The sequence below is a fragment of the Hyperolius riggenbachi genome, chromosome 2, assembly GCF_040937935.1.
Source record: "Hyperolius riggenbachi isolate aHypRig1 chromosome 2, aHypRig1.pri, whole genome shotgun sequence".
In the NCBI taxonomy this organism is placed as follows: domain Eukaryota; kingdom Metazoa; phylum Chordata; class Amphibia; order Anura; family Hyperoliidae; genus Hyperolius; species Hyperolius riggenbachi.
This window is the reverse complement of record NC_090647.1, coordinates 566,257,439-566,278,310: the sequence shown is the minus strand read 5'-3', so window position 1 is coordinate 566,278,310 and position 20,872 is coordinate 566,257,439. Positions and strand designations below refer to the sequence as shown.

Here is a 20,872-nt window from a genome sequence, read left to right as displayed (position 1 = left end):
CCAGGGTTTTGACTCAGACACTATGTATGCAGTGGCGTAGCTAAGGAGCTGTGGGCCCCGATGCAGGTTTTACAATGGGGCCCCCCAAACACTCTAGAAACGCTGACTTTCAGATCATTTTAAGTCAAATAAAAAATCAAGTTTAAGTTACCTGGGGCTTTTTGCAGCTTGTAGAAGTTATCCTGTGCCCACGTCGTCAGCCCAACTCCCCCTGGCAAGCAGCGGCGACCCCACAAAGCTGGTCGGGCACGTGTCTACTCACCGGGCGAAAATCGCTACTGCGCAGAGCGTTCCTGGCAATGGGAGCGCAAACAGAGCATGCACGGCTCAGGACTGCACAGGCGCAGTAGCCATCAATTGGTGGTGCCCGGCCATCTTTGTGGGGTCGCCGCTGCTTGCCAGGGGGAGTTGGGCTGACGACGTGGGCACAGGATAACTTCTACAAGCAGCAAAAAGCCCCAGGTAACTTAAACCTGTTTTTTTATTTGACTTAAAGTGGTCTGAAAGTCAGCGTTTCTACTTTGCTCTTAAAGATTCCTTACAGCTTTAAAGCTACTATTGCAGAAAAAAATTGTAGCAGAACATCATTGAAACGGTTAAACAAGGCACTTTGTCCTGCTATTCAGCTTCAAATCCGTATCCAGACTGGAGATAACAGTATCTTTGTTTACATTCCAATTTCGTTACATTGTGTGTAAACACAATGTAACAATTGAAAATGAGTTCTCTGAAGCTGTCTCTGCTTCAGACACACACACACAGTTCAGAACAGCTCACTAGAAGATTTTACTATCTAAAAAAAAGCAGTTGGAATAAAATGCAATGGCAGCTTTCGGCGCAAGATATACTACACTCTGGAAACTTGTAATTTGTAGACAGACAATATTACTTGTGCACAAAAGCAAATCTGATAACTGACTGAGTAATAAAAAGTGGGAAAACACATTTTTATTGAATATTATGTCGGAGTTTCAGAGCACTTTAAGTCTCCCTTTAATGGTAAACAGAAGTAAGAGGGATATGGTGGCTGATATATTGATTTACTTTTAAACAATGCAGATTGCCTGGCAGTCCTGCTGATTCTCTGCCTCTGATGCTGTTAGCCATAGCCCCTGAACAAGCATGCAGCAGATCAGATGCTCTGACTGAAGTGTGACTGGATTGCCTGCATGCTTGTTTCAGGTGTGTGTGATTCAGACAGTACTGCAGCCAAATAGATCAACAGGACTGCCAAGGAACTGGTATTGTTTAATAGTGAATACATATGGAAGCCTCTGTATACCTGTCATGTCAGGTGTACTTTAAAGGACAACAGACCTGAGTGGAATATAGAAGCTGCCATATTTATTTTCTCTTAAACAATACCACTTGCCTGGCAGCTCTGCTGATCTCTTTGGCTGCAGTAGTGGCTGAATCACACCCTGAAACAAGCATGCAGCTAATCCAGTCTGACTTCAGTCAGAGCACCTGATCTGCTGCATGCTTGTTCAGGGGCTGTGGCTTGAAATAAAGTCCCTCAAATCGTGCTACAGCTATGTTGCTAAATAACTCCTAATTCTGGAAATACGCAGTTTTTTGGGCAGATTTACTGACAGATCGATTTTCTGATGATTCTTCTGAAAGATTTCCATTTACTACTATGAAAAAAAAATTGTTCTGGAAAATGATCGAATCAGATCGGAAAATATCTATCGAGCCATCTATGTGCCGAAAAAAACTCGGCCTCAATTCACTAAGCTTCATCCAACACTTTATCGAACGTTTGGTAATTTACCTCATGGATAAGATCTAAATTTGAATTCACTGAGGTGTTATAAATTTAGAATCAGAATCAGTTTTATTTCGCCAAGAACAGCAAGAGCCATAGTCGGAATTATTTGTGGTACACATGGCAAAGACAGAGTAAAGACATACAACACATACACTTGAAATGCAGTAATCAGATATACAGATAGTGATACAGATAGTGATGCCGGTAAACACTAGTAAAAGGCCCCCGTTTCCGGATAAGAACCGAGGGAGGCAGCGACGGGGACCAGCTGACCGACTCGGCAACTACGAGTGCAAGCCGGACCGGGAAAGGTCAGAGTTCAGTGACCGAACGGCTTGGGGGAAGAAGGTGTTCTTCCGCCTGGTGGTTTTGGATGCTATAGTCCTGAAGCGGCGGCCCAACGGGAGGAGCTTGAAGTAGTGGCTGCCAGGGTGAGAGGGGTCACGGGAGATCATGGTGGCCCTCTTACTCAATCTAGCCGAGTGGAGAGATCAAGAGGTGGAGGAGGAGACCAGATGATTCTCTCTGCATCAGCTATGACCCTCTGCAGCTTGTGTTTGTCGCTGGCCATTGCGCCCGCGTACCAAACAATGACTGAGGAGCAGAGGATGGATTCTATGGTGGCGGTATAGAAGCTGGTCAGCAGTTCCCTGGGCATGCCGAATCTCTTCAGTTGGCGCAGGAAGAACAGCCTCTGCTGGGATTTCTTTTGAATTTTAGTGGTGTTATGCCCCCATTTCAGGTTATTGGTAAGAGTCGTGCCGAGGAGCTGAACCGATGACACCGTAGAGACTTCTGTTCCTCCAATGAGGACAGGCGGGGGGGGGTTTCTCCTGAAGTCTACGACTAGTTCAACAGTCTTTGCTGCGTTGAGAACTAGGTTGTTCTCCCTGCACCAGTTGCATATTCTCTCGACCTCGCTACGGTACTCATGCTCCCCGTTGCTGCCAATAAGGCCAATAATAGTGGTGTCGTCTGCAAATTTGATGACTTTCACAGAGTCAGCGGATGAGATGCAGTTGTTGGTATAGAGGGAGAACAGTAGAGGTGACAGAACACAGCCTTGTGGAGCCCTTGTGTTGGTGGTTCGAGTGCTGGAGTAATAGTTGCCAAGCTTCACCTGTTGTGTTCTATTTGACATCGATAAAACGTTCAATAAATCTATACCTCCTTAGTAAATTCAAAATGAGATTTCACTCATGAGGTAAATTATCAAACGTTGGATAAAGTGTTGGATGAAGCTCCGTGAATTGAGGCGAATTCACAGCATTGCCTTCGATTTCATCAACTTCGCTTTTACATTCCTCACCTTTTTCTCCTCCTGGTCGAGAATCTCTACTTCATCTCCCTCTGCAGGTGAGAAATGAGAATTGCAGTCAGATGACTAGAATGTACGGTATATCTATACACTAAAATCCCCTTATAGTGAATGTCAAGGGACCTGGCTGGCCAAGTAGTTTACAATATCAGACGTTTATTGCATCAGGATTGGTCATACATTGTATATTCATACAGGCACATGGTCAGGACTGAGTTTTCTATTGTCAGAGGTTTACTATATCAGAGTTTACCCTGACAAGATTATACTGTATCTAGTTGATCTAAGCCAGTTTAAAAACAGGCTCTTGGTCTCTGTGACACCGCCGCATGTTAGTGTGCATGTGTGCTCACCCGCCGCCTTATGTATGTATATAGCACTAACATATTCTGCAGCACTTTGTAGAGTACATACATAGTCATGACTGTCCTCACAGGAGCTCACACTCTAATCCCTACCATAGTCATAGTCTAATGTCCTACCATATTATTATGTATTTATATAGCACTGACATCTTCTGCAGCACTGTAAAGATTATATAGTCATGTCACCGACTGTCCTCAGAGGAGCTCACACTCTAATCCTACCATAGTCATAGTCTAATGTCCTACCATATTATTATTATGTTTTTATATAGCACTGACATCTCCTACAGCACATTACAGGGTACATAGTCATGTCACTGACTGTCCTCAGAGGAGCTCACACTCTAATCCTACCATAGTCATAGTTTAATGTCCTACCATATTATTACGATGTATTTATATGGCACTGACATCTCCTGCAGCACATTACAGAGTACATAGTCATGTCACTGACTGTCCTCAGAGGAGCTCACACTCTAATCCTACCACAGTCATAGTCTAATGTCCTACTATATTATTATTATGTATTTATATAGCACTGACATCTTCTGCAGCACTTTACAGAGTACATAGTCATGTCACTGACTGTCCTCAGAGAAGCTCACAATCTAATCCTACCATAGTCATAGTCTAATGTCCTACCATATTATTATTATTATGTATTTATATAACACTGACATCTTCTGCAGCACTTTACAGAGTACATAGTCATGTCACTGACTGTCCTCAGAGGAGCTCACACTCTAATCCTACGATAGTCGTAGCCTAATGTGCTACCATATTATTATTATGTATTTATGTAGCTCTGACATCCTCTGCAGCACTTTACATGGTACATAGTCATGTCACTGACTGTCAGTAATTATTCAGGATATTTTCCGTGTTACAGAGTACCCGGACAGCTTAGGTTGACTGGTAGGATTGGTTTAGGTGATAGTTTAGGAATCATTGCTGTGGCTACTCAGTGTTGCATAACAAGCAGTCTGTTCTGCTGTATGGAGAGGGGAGGGGGGAGCAGATGATGGTAACTCACGCTCTCATGTGGCTGATTATTGAGGAGGCCTCTGACATTGGAAACACTCTATTGATTATCACCTGAGATAATTTAGGAGAAAGTTTTGCAAATGTATTCTGCTTGAAATGGACCCGTCATACTCTGGCCAAGGTGGAATTGGATTGGTCCATTTTCAAGTTGCCTACATTTGCACAGAACATTTGCATAGAACGTTTGTCCCCTGTAACAGTGGGTACACAGCATGCAAGTTTTAGTTCAGATTGATCAGATCTATAAAAGAAAGTTTGATTGGCTATCGATCAAAAGGACATACGCATGGAACAATAGCCAGTATTCAGTATGTTCCAGCAGGTCCAATTAGCTTCCGATCAAGAAGGAGATCGATTTCGGGCTGGAATCAGTCGCTGGCAATCAGTCGGCTGTACGATCTTTTCATCGATTGGAAGTAGAATCTGCAGTAGACATTGCATGGTGTGTGGCCCCCATGACACATCACCAACATGTATGACAGAGGCAGACCCCGGACTGAGCCTCACCTGCTGGATCTCCGCCCATCTTCTCATACATCTTCCGGACGCTGAACTTCCTGTACGCCTCTCGGGCGAACGCTGCCGGATTATCCCAGGGGACCGCCTCTCCGTCCCCCAACATCTTCCCGGGACCCTCCAGCTCCTCGCAGTCATCCAATCCCGACAGGGCGAGTGTCTCCAGGGTCAGAAGCTTGAACGCCCGCGTGGTGACATCCCAGGAGGGGAGATCTGCAGGGAGGAGACACACCGGGGGTTATTATTAATGCTTTATACAGGGCTAGGGTCTCCAGGGTCAGAAGCTTGAACGCCCGCGTGGTGACATCCCAGGAGGGGAGATCTGCGGGGAGGAGACACACTGGGGGTTATTATTAATGCTTTATACAGGGCGAGGGTCTCCAGGGTCAGAAGCTTGAACGCCCGCGTGGTGACGTCCCAGGAGGGGAGATCTGCAGGGAGGAGACACACCGGGGGTTATTATTAATGCTTTATACAGGGCGAGGGTCTCCAGGGTCAGAAGCTTGAACGCCCGCGTGGTGACGTCCCAGGAGGGGAGATCTGCAGGGAGGAGACACACCGGGGGTTATTATTAATGCTTTATACAGGGCGAGGGTCTCCAGGGTCAGAAGCTTGAACGCCCGCGTAGTGACGTCCCAGGAGGGGAGATCTGCAGGGAGGAGACACACCGGGGGTTATTATTAGTGCTTTATACAGGGCGAGGGTCTCCAGGGTCAGAAGCTTGAACGCCCGCGTGGTGACGTCCCAGGAGGGGAGATCTGCAGGGAGGAGACACACCGGGGGTTATTATTAATGCTTTATACAGGGCGAGGGTCTCCAGGGTCAGAAGCTTGAACGCCCGCGTGGTGACGTCCCAGGAGGGGAGATCTGCAGGGAGGAGACACACCGGGGGTTATTATTAATGCTTTATACAGGGCGGGTAACGTCTTGTTTTATGAGAAGATGAATATGGTGCATGATGGGAGTGACTGTGCAGGGAGTATACACTTGTCTCCATTACGAGAGATTAGCATATATGTTACCGCGGACATGGCACAGGACACAGCTAGACAATGAGTGGGTGAGGGGGCTGTAGGAGTGACGCAGCAGAGTTATCATAACACTCACTTGTGTCCATGGCAGCACAGGGACCTAGCCTCGGCTGCAAATATGGAGGACACAGAGTGGAAACATAACACTCACCCGTGTCCATGGCAACACAGGGACCTAGCCTCGGCTGCAAATATGGAGGACACAGAGTGGAAACATAAAACTTACCCGTGTCCATGGCAACGCAGGAACCTTGCCTTGCCTGCAAATATGGAGGACACAGAGGGGATACATAACACCAACCCGTGTCCATGGTAACGCAGGAACCTTGCCTCGGCTGCAAATATGGAGGACACAGAGGGGAAACATACTGTAACACTCACCCGTGTCCATGGCAACACAGGGACCTTGCCTGCAAATATGGAGGACACAGAGGGGAAACATGACACTCACCCGTGTCCATGGCAACACAGGGACCTTGCCCTATTTGCAGCTACAGTATGGAGGACACAGAGGGAAAATCCTGATACTCACCTGTGTTGCAGCAGTGCACGAGCTCGTGTATCTGCGCCAGTCTCTGTGAGTGGAATTCGGGGCTCTGCTGCTGGAACTGGAGGCGATCAGCTATCTGGAGTTTTCTCAGCATTGTTTCTTCTATCTCTATTGGGTTCAGAGTTTTGGGGATCTGAAATAGAACAAAAAATAGGAAAGTAACCAGAGAATTCTGTGCTGCAGGGTGTGAGGAGCATAGGTGAGTATTTGCTCTATCTGTGTTCTTATTGCTGTCTGTACCTCAGCAGGGAGGAAGTCTGCTTACTTCCTGCCTAAAATGAGAGGAATACGGAGGATGACATATTTATTTCCTTTTAAACAATGCAGATTGCCTGGCAACCCTGCTGATCCTCTGCCTCTTAATACATTTAGGCATAGCCCCGGAACAAGCATGCAGCAGATCAGGTATGTCAGATGTGACAAGATTAGCTGCATGCTTGTTTCTGGTGTGGATCAGACACTACAGCAGCCAAATAGATCAGCAGGACTGCCAGGCAACTGGTATTGTTTAACTTATAAATATGGCAGCCTCCTTATGCCTCTCACTTCAGATGTGCTTTAATGATGTATGTAGCACTATCCTCCTCCATGCTGCTGTACACAGTAATAATAATAACAGCACTCTCCAGAGATTCACCTGCATAGTGGATGGATGAAGGGAAGAGACTCTGGGGGGACACTTTCACCCGAAATGATCATGAACACTAGTGTATGTACAGATCTTTACAGGTGGGAGAATATAGCATACAATGTGTGAATATATGCTGGGGCAAGTGACAGATATAGCCAACGGACTGGCCAAAAACAGCAGAGGGAGGGGCCTACTTCACCCTATAGTACCGCATGGGTGTGTCTTTCCAGCGGTCTGCTCTGGGATTCTACATCCAATAGGATCATAGCATACAGCTATATCTGACTAATAACTCCACACTGATGCAAATTGTATGCAAATGTAGGCAGAATGGAAATAGACCAATCAGATCCAGAAGTTACTGCATGTGATTTGCATGAGCGGAGAATGATCAGGATGTAAGTGGGCGGTACTCACCGGCACCTGCTAGGACCTCCCCCTGGTCTTGTGGCATGTGATTGGTGCTGAGAATGATCAGGATATGAGTGGGCGGTACTCACCGGCACCTGGTAGGACCTCCCGTGGTCTTGTGGCATGTGACCTGGTAGGACCTCCCCCCTGGTGTTGTCGCATGTGATTGGTGCCGAGAATGATCAGGATGTGTGTGGGCGGTACTCACCGACACCTGGTAGGACCTCCCCTTGGTATTGTGGCATGTGATTGGTGCTGAGAATGATCAGCAGGTGAGTGGGCGGGGCTCACCGATACCTGGTAGGACCTCCCCCGGTCTTGCCGCATTTGATTGGTGCTGAGAATGATCATGTGAGTGGGGGGTACTCACCGGCACCTGGTAGTACCTCCCCCTGGTCTTGTCACATGTGATTAGTGCTGAGAATGATCAGCATGTGAATGGGTGGTACTCACCGACACCTGGTAGGACCTCCCCCTGGTCTTGTCACGTGTGATTGGTGCTGAGAATGATCAGCATGTGAATGGGCGGTACTCACCGGCACCTAGTAGTACCACCCCCTGGTCTTGTCACATGTGATTGGTGCTGAGAATGATCAGCATGTGAATGGGCGGTACTCACCGGCACCTGGTAGGACCTCCCCCTGGTCTTGTCACATGTGATTGGTGCTGAGAATGATCAGCATGTGAGTGGGCGGTACTCACCGACACCTGGTAGGACCTCCCCCTGGTCTTGTGGCATGTGATTGGTGCTGAGAATGATCATGTGAGTGGGCGGTACTCACCGGCACCTGGTAGTACCTCCCCCTGGTCTTGTGGCATGTGATTGGTGCTGAGAATGATCATGTGAGTGGCCGGTACTCACCGGCACCTGGTAGGACCTCCCCCTGGTCTTGTGGCATGTGATTGGTGCTGAGAATGATCATGTGAATGGCCGGTACTCACCGCCACCTGGTAGTACCTCCCCCTGGTCTTGTGGCATGTGATTGGTGCTGAGAATGATCATGTGAGTGGGCGGTACTCACCGGCACCTGGTAGTACGTCCCCCTGGTCTTGTGGCATGTGATTGGTGCTGAGAATGATCATGTGAGTGGCCGGTACTCACCGGCACCTGGTAGTACCTCCCCCTGGTCTTGTGGCATGTGATTGGTGCTGAGAATGATCATGTGAGTGGGCGGTACTCACCGGCACCTGGTAGTACCTCCCCCTGGTCTTGTGGCATGTGATTGGTGCTGAGAATGATCAGGATGTGAGTGGGCGGTACTCACTGGCACCTGGTAGTACCTCCCCCTGGTCTTGTGGCATGTGATTGGTGCTGAGAATGATCAGGATGTGAGTGGGCGGTACTCACTGGCACCTGGTAGGACCTCTCTCTGGTCTTGTCGTGGAAGTGCAGCAGATGAGGTCCTCTCTCCTGCGATGGCTTCTCCTCAGTCTCTTGTAGAATGTATGTGTTATACAGGTTCTGGGGAAGAGGAGGCAGGAATGAGGTACTCCTTCATACACCATGCAGGGCAGATTATTATTTCGCTCTGCGGAATCTCCTCACCTTCTTCTCTTTATCCGAGAGGGACAGAGAGTCCAGGACAGAGACCATGTGGTTAGCGATGGCGGGGTCCAGGCCGTCCACTCGCAGATCCGGTACAATTTCACTGGGCGGCACCAGATCTTTCTCAGTGGCGACAACCTATGGGAGAGAGACGGAGAGGTCACATGTCCGAGATGAGGCTGAAAACTCAGTGATATCAACAAGTCATCTGTATACATCTCTATGAGAGCAAGAGATTTTCTATGAGGTGACAGGTCCTCTGTAAATGTTGCCTGTGTGACCATTTCAGGAAGCTTAGCAGCTATGTATTACAAGGAGAATATAATTCCTTCAGAAAACTGCTTGTCTCCTCCATCACTACCAGCATGTGTTCCATCGGGGTGTGCCGAGACCCTCTGCTGGGGAATATCAGGTACAGCAGGAAGGGAGACTGTAAATATTGATGTATTTCATTCGCTCAGTGCCAGTATCAGAGACGGAGCACAGAGGTAACCGAGGCCTTCTGGGCACTGCTATTCTGTCTGGTGTCTCTACTGACCTTCTCAGTGCAGATTCGGACCTGCTGTAGGATCTAGAGCAAATCCAATTCATGACTTCATCTGTCTGCCACCTGCTCTGACCCTTCGTATTATCCAACTTCCTCTATCTGCTCAACACTTCCTCTGTCTGCCACAGCATCATTTGTCTGCCCCTACCACTGGCCTGTAACTACATTGGCTTGCTGCCTATCTCTTTCCCTGCCATGTGTACAGCAAGACCTGTCTGCCACCTTCTCTGACCCCTCACATTATCCAACTTCCTCTATCTGCTCAACACTTCCTCTGTCTGCCACAGCATCATTTGCTTGCCACCTGCCCCTACCACAGGCCTATAACTACAGTACATTGGCTCGTTGCCTATCTCTTTCCCTGTCGTGTGTACAGCAAGAGCAAGACCTGTCTGCCACCTGCTCTGACCCCTCACATTATCCAACTTCCTCTATCTGCTCAACACTTCCTCTGTCTGCCACAGCATCATTGGTCTGCCACCTGCCCCTACATTGGCCCGCTGCCTACCCCCTTCCCTGACGTGTATACAGCTGTCTGCCGCCTGCCCTGACCCGTGTGCGTCTCACCTGCTCCAGCATGCAGTGCAGTATTACAGGGACAGAGAGCATCTCTTCTGGGACATCAGCCAGCAAGTCATTATAGAACCTCATATCCACATCCGCAGTCAGGGGCCGGACCTCCGTCACCACTGTATACAGAGAAGGGCAGATGTGACAGCAGGAAAGCCAAATACACAACACCTGGGTGTAACAGTAACTGGGCTAACTGAGGAGGGAGGGGATGTTTGGTGACATCATCATACAAGGGGCGTGTCAGAGACCAAGCCTGAGTCATTTAACAGCCTTCAGGAATAACTAAAGTGATTATTGGCCACTTTGGTACTGCGATCCGCTTTGAAAAGCAGGTCGCAGCCGTATTGCAGATCACAACAGCACTGCGATATACATGTAAATCGCGGTGTTCATTTTCCATTGGTGTGATTCGTTTTTTCCTGAAACGTAATCACCAGCCTGCACGATTCTTGGTGCGACTGCGCTCTGTTCCCAACAGCTTCACGACACGTGTAAACTGTGGGTTGTGCGATCGCAACGCAGTTTGGTTGTGTTTGTGATCGCTCTTCCCAGTGGAAAAGGGCCCTTCGTCTCAGTGGACTCCCCTCTAATAGCAGAGCCTGTAGGTGAGGGAACCGCACTGTGGTGCCCATAGGCACAAGCCTACTTTGCCTTATGGGAAATCTGGCTGTGATGTCATCACTGTGCAGTTCCGTTGATACAGAGCAGAGCAGCAGAACGCTGGTGTAAAGAGACGGCCTGGATGGTACAGCTGAGCCTGAATGTGTGCAGCCCACCCCTATAGGGACCCCCACACACAGGCGGGCTATACATACCCTGAGTTGGGGTAGACGGAGGCAGAGAGAATGTGGCGTGTGTCTCCTCAGCGGGGTTCTTTCTTTTGCCTGTAGGAGATGATGGCAGCGCTGCAGGAGCCTAACGGGGAAAAACATCACATACAACAGATCAGCGGACAGAAATACACACAAAATACATTCTACTGACTAAGCAGACTGAGAGAGGGGGAATGACATGCGATGTGTGCGACATCATCACAGCGGGCTGTCACCACCGCAACCTTTATCACTGCCCAACGCTGCTTAGCTCAGTTCTCATTTTTATGGCATTGGCCAGATTCCGAGCTGCATAAACCTGCATTTTTTTGTTTAATAAGCTGAAACTTGTGCTTGTTCAAGTATTGCGACATAAAAATGAGGCCAGAAGGAGTTGGTTATTCCGCCTCGTCCCACAAGGAGGTTTACGTCTTCGTCCAGGTGGTGTAGGATATACCACCTTGTTCCACAAGGAGGGTTACCGTCTACATCCCAGCTCCAGCCATAGCAATCTACGACATAGGTCAAACCCACGGCTGGAGCTGTACTCCAGTCATGGGTTAAGCCACTGGGTGGAGCCGAACTCACAACCTCATGTGTGGTAGGCAGAAGCAGTACCCCCCGCCCAATCTTACATATAAAAAAATGTATTAAATTTGTATGGAAGCAGGAATGATAAGCATCTTAGTGACCATCTCTACTTTGGAACTGATCCTGCTTGTGGCATTCACTATCCCCCCAAGCTGGTTTTTGCTAGATGCTCCCTACTGTATTCCCCCACTGCAGGAAACATCGATGGGTCACCAGTGTTCACACCTCCCACCCCCTTACCCGGTTTTGTCCCCCATGACTGGAGGCTCCATCTGATACCCTCAGCTCCACCCACTGTGTCTGCAGGGGGTGCTACTCCAGTAGTGCAGTAGCTAGACCTCTGCCTGCTCCCTTTACACATGCCCAGTGGAGCAATGTACTCTTGTCAGGTGACTGCTGACAGAGTGGGCGGGGTTAGGTGACCCCACACAGTGATGACATCACCACTCACCTCTGCCACTGTGGGCGGTTTCTCCGGAGGCCCCTCCTTCTCCACGGCCGGGACGTGGATGATCTGCATGTTGGCCAGGTAGTGCTGGTGCTGTCTCCTCCAGTCCAGGCAGTCGTACATCAGGCAGGCGATGTTCTCAAACACCTCCGTGGCGTATGTCAGCTGCACAAAACAAGCAGGATTGTCCGAGGGGTTAATAGAGAAAGTAGGACTGTATCTATGGAAAGCAGCAAAGGCTGGGAGTCTCACTGTTTGACTCAAGTGAAATAAAAATTATTCTTTTGAATGTGGCTGCAAGACTTACACCCCAAGCCGAGACAAGGTCCTCCAGCAACCAAGGCTGAGACACCAAAGCGCGCCCCTCCATCCCTCCCACCCCAGCAGTCACACACTGATTGCTATTAGACTAAGAGGCACCCCAGGGCCCCCAACACCTTAATCTCTAGTTATCTGGCTTGCAGTCACTGCCATGTATTCCCTTTTCTTATTTCTCTCTGCTTCAAACACAATAGGGGAATAATAGCTGAGTGAGTTGTGCCTCCCTCCTACACTGCGCCCTGAGGCTGGAGCCTCTCTTGCCTCTGCCTCGGCCCCGCCCTGCGCCCCCTCCTACACTGCGCCCTGAGGCTGGAGCCTCTCTTGCCTATGCCTCGGCCCCGCCCTGCGCCCCCTCCTACACTGCGCCCTGAGGCTGGAGCCTCTCTTGCCTATGCCTTGGCCCTGTGCCCCCTCCTACACTGCGCCCTGAGGCTGGAGCCTCTCTCGTCTCTGCCCTGCGCACCCTCCTACACTGCGCCCTGAGGCTGGAGCCTCTCTCTCCTCTCCCCACCTCCTCCTACACTGCGCCCTGAGGCTGGAGCCTCTCTCGTCTCTGCCCTGCGCCCCCTCCTACACTGCGCCCTGAGGCTGGAGCCTCTCTCGCCTATGCCTCGGCCCTGCGCCCCCTCTTACACTGCACCCCGAGGCTGGAGCCTCTCTCGCCTCTGTCTCAGCCCCGCCACATGAGCAGAGTTCTTATGGACGATGAATGTGGCCCTATAGCGAGGTCTCACAACAGATCTATGCCGTATATGTATGCTATGCGGATGGGAAAGTGAATGGACAGGGGCGGAGCTTAGTTCTATAGCTCTTCATAGAGGCAGAGGGATAGAAGGCAATGCAACAGAAGCAAGAGGAGGTAGAGTGAAGAGATGAGGAGATAAAACTAGAAGAAAGAGAGAAAAGAGAGGAGAGAATGCCATAAGAGGAAGAGAAGAGGAGGATAGGACAGGAATAAGAGGAGGAGGAGTGAAGATGAGTGTAGTGATCATATATCTGGCCTGTAGATGGCTCTGTGCTACTTGCATTGCTGGGAAGATGATCTGTACTGCTGTGTGTTGTTGGTTCCTGTTTATGTATGCTGGAGACATGGAGGAAAGTACTGCCTAATATAGAGAGCTGCTAAACCTAGTTGCAGTTATTCTGCATCAGTGACCAGTGACCACAGCAATGAGAAGAGAGGGGAGGATAAGGCAGGAGGAGAAAGAAGAGAAAGAGAGAAAGAAGTAGGATGGAAGAGACTGGAAAAGGAGGAAGATGGGGAGGTAGGAGATGTGTTGCTCCTCCCCATAAGCTCCTCCCACGATACACGTCACCTGATTGAGCACCTGTCTTCATCCCCGCCGGCCGTTGCTCACCTGATGATCGGAGTTGCTCCAGTCGGTGGGCTGGACGTTCTCTTTCACCAGATATTGTAGCCGGGCGATCTGATCTAACTGCGATCGGACCCGCCCACATTCCAGGACGGCCTCCAGATACTTCCAGAACGTTTCCAGTGACTTGGAGACGGCCATTCTCCTCTGTGCCTCCGCCTCTATAGCTGCGGATTATATACAGAATTATACCTCTGCTGACTAGTATCATACACGAATAATCAGAGAATATAGGTATACCACATAATGTGTTCATAGTATTCAGAGTCTGCCGTCCCTCATACTGCATGGAGGGGGGAACATTGGCCTGTCAGCCAATCAAGATTGGATGTGTGAATGTACCCTAAAGCCTTGTACATACGTCACATAAAAGTCGTTTGAAACATCCAGCGAATAAACAGATATGTGCCGGAGATGGTGTGCGAGAGCAATCAGTATGAAAAATGTAGCCCAATGACTTTAAGTGACTTTAAAGAACAACAAATGACGGATATCGCTTATTCAGGCCGATCCAACTGGAGGAACGATTCTGACGCCTATAGTCTGCGGGTGTGTACAACGTCATTCAAATGACTTCTCATCGTTGTAGTGCCACAGTGTGTGTGCGTATGCCGTGTGACATGTCCCTTCCGGCTGTGTGCACAGTATTTGAACGACATAACACTTAGAATATTGGTGGGTGGGCGTGGCACGTCCTGTGTATGGACCCCTCTCCTTCCCGTACTGGAGAAACGCAGCTTTAGAGATAGAAACACTTGCCCAATGTTAGGTAATATGTTGGCGCTTTACAAATAAAAGATATTAAAAATTGGAGGTAGTAATAACGATATTAGACCCCCCACATTGTGGAACTGGCCTGCCTCAGAACAGCAGCTGGGCGCACTCTGGTCTTTTGGGGAATAATAGAGCAACATACGCTAACCAATGCAAAGTGTGCAGAAAATGTATTTAGGTGCTGCACACTGAGCTGGTGGTCATTTCAGATGCAGCCTTAGTGGTATGCGCTGGCGTTCTCCTCGCTGTTCAACCAAATGTAAGTTACACATTTTTTTTTGCTTAGCTGCTCCTAAGGTTTTAAATTTAGGTTAGGTCACTTGCCCGGAGGTCTGCCTCACCGTGGCGCAAGTGTCTAGTATAATATACTTTGCATGCAAAATATATTAGAAGCTAAAGTTCCTCCTAGTTTAATAAATGTTAGCACTTGTCTTGGATGCAGGGCATGCATTTTTCAGTCTGGCAGAGGCGGTGTATGCCTGCACGATTAACCATTCGATTGCAACATGTGTTTAGGAAAGCGCAGCCTTTCCCCCCACCTTTTCTTAACTTTGTAGCTGTGTAACTATTAGGTTAGCTGCTCCCAGACCCTCCTCCTGAGTTTCCTGTTTGCATGATAAGTAGTAGCAGATTTGCATATGATTTGCATCTGAATTGAATGCAAAGTGTGCAGAATATCTATTTAGGTGCTGCACACTGAGCTGGTGGTCATTTCAGATGCAGCCTTAGTGGTATGCGCTGGCGTTCTCCGCGCTAACCAATGGCCATACAGAGATAATAAATGAACGCGGCTCTGACCAATGGGAAAGTTGTAAAAAAGGGTGGTCCAACAATTGATGGGAACCACCCCTCCCATAGAGTATATAAGGCTGGTCTGAGGATAGACTCATTTAATTGCTGACTGAGCAGGAGAGCACAGTGCTCTCATTTATTATGTTTCATATGTGATGTGATTATAATGCTTTTTCCTTTCTAATGCTCTAGCAGCCTTGCACTAAGCACTTTTCCCTGATGACGGTTCCATTTAGGGAGTTGAAACATGTTGGATTGTTGCGGGTGTTTTCTTTTTTATGTAAAAAGGTAAAATATTAAAAAAAAAATTCAAGGCTTAGGACTTGGAGCATATATATATATATATCTCCTCTTGATAGGTTATAGGTTGATATGCTCCACTAAAGTGGGAACTGGTGATTTTATAAAAATATAATTAAAAGTTGAAGAGGGATCTATAACCTTACTCTGCCTTCTGGTGCTGTGAAGAGATGAGTGTCTATACATTTATAATCAACCTTCTGGCGGGGTCTCCGCCTCCACCTGAGCGGCCGGCCGGCTGGCGACGGCAGGAAATGAGAGGGATGGTGACAGCGATGCTATGAAGGGGGATCTATAACCGTACTCTACCTTCTGGCGGGGTCTCCGCCTCCACCTGAGCGGCCGGCAGGCTGGCGATGGCAGGAAGTGAGAGGGATGGTGACAGTGATGCTATGAAGGGGGATCTATAACCGTACTCTACCTTCTGGCGTGGTCTTCGCCCCCACCTGAGCGGCCGGCAGGCTGGCGATGGCAGGAAATGAGAGGGATGGTGACAGCGATGCTATGAAGGGGGATCTATAACCGTACTCTACCTTCTGGCGGGGTCTCCGCCTCCACCTGAGCGGCCGGCAGGCTGGCGATGGCAGGAAATGAGAGGGATGGTGACAGCGATGCTATAAAGGGGGATCTATAACCGTACTCTACCTTCTGGCGTGGTCTCTGCCTCCACCTGAGCGGCCGGCAGGCTGGCGATGGCAGGAAATGAGAGGGATGGTGATAGCGATGCTATGAAGGGGGATCTATAACCGTACTCTACCTTCTGGCGTGGTCTCCGCCTCCACCTGAGCGGCCGGCAGGCTGGCGATGGCAGGAAGTGAGAGGGATGGTGACAGCGATGAAATGAAGGAGGATCTATAACCGTACTCTACCTTCTGGCCGCGTGGTCTCCGCCCCCACCTGAGCGGCCGGCAGGCTGGCAATGGCAGGAAATGAGAGGGATGGTGACAGCGATGAAATGAAGGAGGATCAATAACCCGACTCTACCTTCTGGCGGGGTCTCTGCCTCCACCTGAGCAGCCGGCAGACTGGCGATGGCAGGAAATGAGAGGGATGGTGACAGCGATGGAATGAAGGGGGATCTATAACCGTAGACTACCTTCTGACGGGGTCTCCGCCTCCACCTGAGCAGCCGGCAGGCTGACGATGGTAGGAAATGAGAGGGATGGTGACAGCGATGGAATGAAGGGGGATCTATAACCGTAATCTACCTTCTGACGGGGGCTCCGCCTCCACCTGAGCGGCCGGCAGACTGGCGATGGCAGGAAATGAGAGGGATGGTGACAGCAATGCAATGAAGGGGGATCTATAACCGTACTCTACCTTCTGGCGGGGTCTCCGCCCCCACCTGAGCGGCCGGCCGGCCGGCTGGCGATGACAGGAAATGAGAGGGATGGTGACAGCAATGCTATGAAGGGGGATCTATAACTGTACTCTACCTTCTGGCGGGGTCTCCGCCTCCACCTGAGCGGCCGGCAGGCTGGCGATGGCAGGAAATGAGAGGGATGGTGACAGTGATGCTATAAAGGGGGATCTATAACCGTACTCTACCTTCTGGCGGGGTCTCCGCCCCCACCTGAGCGGCCGGCAGGCTGGCGATGGCAGGAAATGAGAGGGATGGTGACAGCAATGCTATGAAGGGGGATCTATAACCGTACTCTACCTTCTGACGGGGTCTCCGCCTCCACCTGAGCGGCCGGCAGGCTGGCGATGGCAGGAAATGAGAGGGATGGTGACAGCGATGCTATAAAGGGGGATCTATAACCGTACTCTACCTTCTGGCGGGGCCTCCGCCTCCACCTGAGCGGCCGGCAGGCTAGCGATGGCAGGAAATGAGAGGGATGGTGACAGCAATGCTATGAGGGGAGATCTATAACCGTACTCTACCTTCTGGCGGGGTCTCCGCCTCCACCTGAGCGGCCGGCAGGCTGGCGATGGCAGGAAATGAGAGGGATGGTGACAGCGAAGCTATAAAGGGGGATCTATAACCGTACTCTACCTTCTGGCGGGGTCTCCGCCCCCACCTGAGCGGCCGGCAGGCTGGCGATGGCAGGAAATGAGAGGGATGGTGACAGCAATGCTATGAAGGGGGATCTATAACCATACTCTACCTTCTGGCCGCGTGGTCTCCGCCCCCACCTGAGCGGCCGGCAGGCTGGTGATGGCAGGAAATGAGAGGGATGGTGACAGCAATGCTATGAAGGGGGATCTATAACCGTACTCTACCTTCTGACGGGGTCTCCGCCGCCACCTGAGCGGCCGGCAGGCTGGCGATGGCAGGAAATGAGAGGGATGGTGACAGCGATGCTATAAAGGGGGATCTATAACCGTACTCTACCTTCTGGCGGGGTCTCCACTCCCACCTGAGCGGCCGGCAGGCTGGCGATGGCAGGAAATGAGAGGGATGGTGACAGCAATGCTATGAAGGGGGATCTATAACCATACTCTACCTTCTGGCCGCGTGGTCTCCGCCCCCACCTGAGCGGCCGGCAGGCTGGTGATGGCAGGAAATGAGAGGGATGATGACAGCGATGCTATGAAGGGGGATCTATAACCGTACTCTACCTTCTGACGGGGTCTCTGCCTCCACCTGAGCGGCCGGCAGGCTGGCGATGGCAGGAAATGAGAGGGATGGTGACAGCGATGCTATAAAGGGGGATCTATAACCGCACTCTACCTTCTGGCGGGGGCTCCGCCTCCACCTGAGCGGCCGGCAGGCTGGCGATGGCAGGAAATGAGAGGGATGATGACAGCAATGCTATAAAGGGGGATCTATAACCACACTCTACCTTCTGGCGGGGGCTCCGCCTCCACCTGAGCGGCCGGCAGGCTGGCGATGGCAGGAAATGAGAGGGATGATGACAGCAATGCTATAAAGGGGGATCTATAACCGCACTCTACCTTCTGGCGGGGGCTCCGCCTCCACCTGAGTGGCCGGCAGGCTGGCGATGGCAGGAAATGAGAGGGATGGTGACAGCGATGCTATGAAGGGGGATCTATAACCGTACTCTACCTTCTGGCGGGGTCTCCGCCTCCAACTGAGCGGCTGGCAGGCTGGCGATGGCAGGAAATGAGAGGGATGGTGACAGCGAAGCTATAAAGGGGGATCTATAACCGTACTCTACCTTCTGGCGGGGTCTCCGCCCCCACCAGAGCGGCCGGCAGGCTGGCGATGGCAGGAAATGAGAGGGATGGTGACAGCAATGCTATGAAGGGGGATCTATAACCATACTCTACCTTCTGGCCGCGTGGTCTCCGCCCCCACCTGAGCGGCCGGCAGGCTGGTGATGGCAGGAAATGAGAGGGATGGTGACAGCAATGCTATGAAGGGGGATCTATAACCGTACTCTACCTTCTGACGGGGTCTCCGCCTCGACCTGAGCGGCCGGCAGGCTGGCGATGGCAGGAAATGAGAGGGATGGTGACAGCGATGCTATAAAGGGGGATCTATAACCGTACTCTACCTTCTGGCCGCGTGGTCTCCGCCTCCACCTGAGCGGCCGGCAGGCTGGCGATGGCAGGAAAGGAGAGGGATGGTGACAGCGATGCTATGAAGGGGGATCTATAACCGTACTCTACCTTCTGGCCGCGTGGTCTCCGCCTCCACCTGAGCGGCCGGCAGGCTGGCGATGGCAGGAAATGAGAGGGATGATGACAGCAATGCTATAAAGGGGGATCTATGACCGCACTCTACCTTCTGGCGGGGGCTCCGCCTCCACCTGAGCGGCCGGCAGGCTGGCGACGGCAGGAAATGAGAGGGATGGTGACAGCGATGCTATGAAGGGGGATCTATAACCGTACTCTACCTTCTGGCGGGGTCTCCGCCTCCACCTGAGCGGCCGGCAGGCTGGCGACGGCAGGAAATGAGAGGGATGGTGACAGCGATGCTATGAAGGGGGATCTATAACCGTACTCTACCTTCTGGCCGCGTGGTCTCCGCCTCCACCTGAGCGGCCGGCAGGCTGGCGATGGCAGGAAATGAGAGGGATGGTGACAGCAATGCTATGAAGGGGGATCTATAACCGTACTCTACCTTCTGGCGGGGTCTCCGCCTCCACCTGAGCGGCCGGCAGGCTGGCGATGGCAGGAAATGAGAGGGATGGTGACAGCAATGCTATGAAGGGGGATCTATAACCGTACTCTACCTTCTGGCGTGGTCTCTGCCTCCACCTGAGCGGCCGGCAGGCTGGCGATGGCAGGAAATGAGAGGGATGGTGACAGCGATGCTATGAAGGGGGATCTATAACCGTACTCTACCTTCTGGCGGGGTCTCTGCCTCCACCTGAGCGGCCGGCAGGCTGGCGATGGCAGGAAATGAGAGGGATGGTGACAGCAATGCTATGAAGGGGGATCTATAACCGTACTCTACCTTCTGGCGGGGTCTCCGCCTCCACCTGAGCGGCCGGCAGGCTGGCGATGGCAGGAAATGAGAGGGATGGTGACAGCAATGCTATGAAGGGGGATCTATAACCGTACTCTACCTTCTGGCGGGGTCTCCGCCTCCACCTGAGCGGCCGGCAGGCTGGCGATGGCAGGAAATGAGAGGGATGGTGACAGCAATGCTATGAAGGGGGATCTATAACCGTACTCTACCTTCTGGCGGGGTCTCCGCCTCCACCTGAGCGGCCGGCAGACTGGCGATGGCACTGGCGTAGTTTTGGGAGGAGATCCGGATGACGCTGGACACAGGTACCCCAAGTTCAGCCAGCAGGACGAGGATCTGCGGCTGATAGACCCCGAGGACGATGATGTAATGCTGGGCTCCATCGTCAGGCTCATCGTCTGCAAAAACAACACAATATGAGATTTATCTCTCGAGGAACGCGGAGCAGAGAAGTGAGACTCTTCCTTTCAGCGGCACAATTGGGCAGTCTGGCAAGAAAGGTTTTTGGGGGGGAGAAGATCTGATGCTCTGTCCTTTCTGTAGAAGTGATGAAGAGTGAGACTAACCCATGTGAAGTAGTAACTTATGGTGGCCGCTAACGATACAGGCATGCCTGGAGATTTTATAATAAATTATATTGTCTATATGTAACGACTCATTGGCTGGTCATTATATACCTGAGGGTGGTAACCACCAACCCCCCTCCTTTTAAACTGATTTTAATCATTTTATTCTAATTTGGCGCCTCTGTCATTACCAATTATCTAACTAACGATA

At 50.9% G+C, this 20,872-nt stretch overlaps 1 protein-coding gene across 1 annotated transcript in view; it reads right to left on the bottom strand.

The window, feature by feature from the left end:
- The window catches only part of SPAG17 (sperm associated antigen 17), a 311,336-nt gene that overhangs the window by 104,031 nt on the left and 186,433 nt on the right, over nt 1–20,872 (bottom strand). The window contains exons 6-15 of the mRNA XM_068270990.1: nt 20,305–20,493; nt 13,834–14,015; nt 12,158–12,319; nt 11,119–11,218; nt 10,298–10,419; nt 9,184–9,321; nt 8,986–9,099; nt 6,578–6,728; nt 5,006–5,227; nt 3,081–3,121 (exon numbers count right to left, since the gene is read on the bottom strand). Of these exons, the coding sequence (XP_068127091.1) occupies nt 3,081–3,121; nt 5,006–5,227; nt 6,578–6,728; nt 8,986–9,099; nt 9,184–9,321; nt 10,298–10,419; nt 11,119–11,218; nt 12,158–12,319; nt 13,834–14,015; nt 20,305–20,493 (1,421 nt within the window). The remainder of the gene's footprint in view (nt 1–3,080; nt 3,122–5,005; nt 5,228–6,577; nt 6,729–8,985; nt 9,100–9,183; nt 9,322–10,297; nt 10,420–11,118; nt 11,219–12,157; nt 12,320–13,833; nt 14,016–20,304; nt 20,494–20,872) is intronic.